The following is a 3,300-nucleotide window of genomic DNA, read 5'->3' on the forward strand; positions in this document are numbered from 1 at the left end:
ATATATATATATATATATATATATACACACACAGCCATGATGTTTTAAGGAAGTCAATCAGATTTTTAATTTAGCCTTCTTTGAGAATATTCTGTCAGCTGAGATACTTGATCTTAATCTATTAAAAGAATTTGGTAAAGTGGTACTGAAAATCAGGGACAAACTGCTGCTATGCAGAAATGCCAAACACAGACATACACATGTATGCGTATAAATATACACTCTCTGCAGGGTTAACCTGGTACTTTTGGAATTATCAATCACATAATAAATAGTTAACACACTTTAAAAATGGTATCACAATTTAATGAGATATAAGTATATATAAAAATAGCAGTTGGAAGAAAAACATAGAAAACAGCAAAACAAAGACAAAAAGCAAGAAGTGGGAAATATATTTTGAAGGGAATTGCATTAAATATGCAAAACTGAAACAAAGCACAAAGAAAGAAAACTGCTGAGATATCAATAATCTCTTCAAATATTGTACAGATAGATGTGTTTATCTGTCAAAGGCGAGCAATTTTAGCCGTTCAATGGTACATGAATCCAAATCAAGTTCATAAATTATTGTCACCTCTAAGAACATATATCTGCTAATCATGCAACAAATATTGTCTTTCTATTAGTGTCCAAAAAGGGACATAAGTCTGTAGATAGTGCCACTTGCCAGACTTGCATTTAACTTAAGAAACACTTTAGAGCAAAGTTGTAGTAAAAAGCTTCAAAACATCAGTTAGTCTTAAAAAAGCCATCTTTGCTTTGCAGCTCATTAACAAGCAATGGTCATACCAACAGAATAAACTTAAATCATACATGTATCTACATGTATAGATCAATGGACATAATGCATGGTCGTTGATAGTAATAAATGAAGAAAGTTCACTTACATCTTCATCAGAGAAGCGGTCTCCCATAGTGGTCAGCAGCTCTCGTAGCCTGTCTTCATGAATGACACCTGATAATAAATAGATTAAACTGGTTTATTCAAAGGAATCACAGCATATCTAGCTTGTAGCAATTTGCCCACACATTTCAATGAAATGCCCTGAGATATAAGTATGTAAAAATGTGTGTAAACTTATGTGAGCATGTAACTACAAACACACATATTACATCACATGTAAACACATGATTCACAGGAAGCACACACTCAACACTATATTCTTATAATTTAAGATCATTTGCTACAAAAAAAGAAAAAAAACCCATCGTACTTCCTAAATTTGTTTAAGCTTTCATGGCAACTACACAGAGACTGTAACACAAGCCGAGTTTCCTTTACTTCCTTTACTGGTTAAGAAAATACTTAATTTCTGACAGGACACAAATGCAGGCATATAAACAGTCCATAATATTTGCCATATCACTCAGGAAATATAAAAGAAAAAACTTAACTGTTACAAGCTCGCAAGTATGACCTGGTAGCTTACACCATACTTTTTCTAATTTTTCTAATACATATCAAGGGGATGTTTAATGTCTGCTCAAAGACATCCTGTTGATCATCCCACCTATAACCAGTGGCCTATCAAGGATGTGACAGATGGATAGAGAAGAGCAGCACCAGCACTGGACTGTTACTCATATTCAGCTGGAGAACATGAATGAAGTGCCTTACTCAAGGACACAAAAGGACACCTGGTCCAAGAATTAAACACATGACCTCATAATCATGATCCCAACTCCCTAAGCCTTGTGGTTAGAGCATAGAGCTTACAATCATAGGGTTCCCACTGAAAATACTGGAGGTTATTTAAGAACTATCCAAGGTGGAACGTTTTGAAGCATGCCTAAAATATCTGAAACTATAACTGTTTCCTCTCTCAACCCCACACAATTTTGTTTAGCAACTCTCTTGTCATTTATCTCAATCAGTTTGTCTAAAAGTAGGCATAACATGTTCTGGTTTAACACCACCACAAAGTACTTCAGTGTGATTCGCTAGGTTCTCTGATGCAAGTATTTGGGATCAACTTGTGCCCTCTCCATGGTCCCCCGCCCACACTCTACTCATGTTTTCATGCAGATAGTCAGGCTGTCCTAACAATTACATCAATCTGAAACCTGCCTGAAGAAGACCTGCAAGCCATTCGCACAGTAGATGTATGTATGCCTAGCAGTATATACTGGAATGTGTTAAAATTTCATACTGGGAAATTCAATGTTACTCTGAGTTTCTTAGTAGGTGTGGGCTTTCAGGCGAAGACCACTTCAAATAAGAAACACGGAGTGGTAAGGTATGCTGAATTTCACAATTTCAAATACATACTGTCACCCGACAAAGTATTGAGTGCTTTCTTTGAACATCAACCACATAGATAATCTATGACCGCTGCCACCACCACCACCAAGTCTAGTCTTTATTATAGTGTGGTGGCTTATGTGCTTCAGTGACTGAGAGGTATACTGGCAGAGAGCAAGCTCCTGATATGGCATCCCATGTGGGACAAGTCAAGGGATACAGGCCAGACTAATATGGATCAGTTCATCCTAGAGGTAAAAATGGGTTTGCAAGAGGTTAACACACCTACTTAGAAAAAAGCAAAGTTACAGAAGCAAATCAAGATCAGCCAGACCTAGGAGAGAGAAGTTTCCACTCAGGGAAACATGCAGAGCTGAAAAATCAGAGATCCAACTGGAAAGAAGCAGGAAGGACAGCCTAGAGTTGAAGACATTGGAGAAAAAGTTGTTGATGGCCTATGCTCCAAAGGCAACAAAGAGCTTAAGCAATACTACCACTAACACTAATAAATACACACCCAAACAAATTTATTTGAAGCTAAGATTTTACTATTAGACCCTTCATTGCAAATATTCATTAAGCACTTGTGGAGAGACTTATAGAGATATGAACTCTCTCAAATGTCCAGGAGGAAGTGTGTGTAAGGGGAGACAAATGTTTTTAGTTGGAGATAGAGTTCATAACTCCAACTAAAAACATTTGTCTCCCCTTACACACACTTCCAGCTTAACACAAACTTTTAACCCTTTTTTTAAACCTAACACAACTCTCAATTCTCATGCATCCTTATTTTTCCAACCATTATATACATGAACTACCATTGAACTTTGAAAGCTCAAAGACAATATAATGTATTGGTATAGTTATTTTTTTATATATTATTTTTTTTTATATATTATTTTTTTTATATATTATTTTCTCATTTTGTACTTCTTTGTAAAAAACATTTTCATTCTCTTTCTTAAAAATTTGCTTCGCAATGAAAGCCGGTTAGAAATCTTTATTAAAACATGCTTCCAATTTAGCATTCTGCCTTATTCTTCATTTTCCTATAT

General features: G+C 35.6%; 1 protein-coding gene across 1 annotated transcript in view; it reads right to left on the reverse strand.

The window, feature by feature from the left end:
* LOC106880565 (myosin regulatory light polypeptide 9) overlaps nucleotides 1-3,300 on the reverse strand; it is an 81,086-nt gene that overhangs the window by 4,545 nt on the left and 73,241 nt on the right. Inside the window, exon 4 of the mRNA XM_014930560.2 lies at nucleotides 891-958. Within this exon, the coding sequence (XP_014786046.1) occupies nucleotides 891-958 (68 nt within the window). The remainder of the gene's footprint in view (nucleotides 1-890; nucleotides 959-3,300) is intronic.

This window comes from Octopus bimaculoides, chromosome 8 (genome assembly GCF_001194135.2).
Source record: "Octopus bimaculoides isolate UCB-OBI-ISO-001 chromosome 8, ASM119413v2, whole genome shotgun sequence".
Lineage (NCBI taxonomy): Eukaryota > Metazoa > Mollusca > Cephalopoda > Octopoda > Octopodidae > Octopus > Octopus bimaculoides.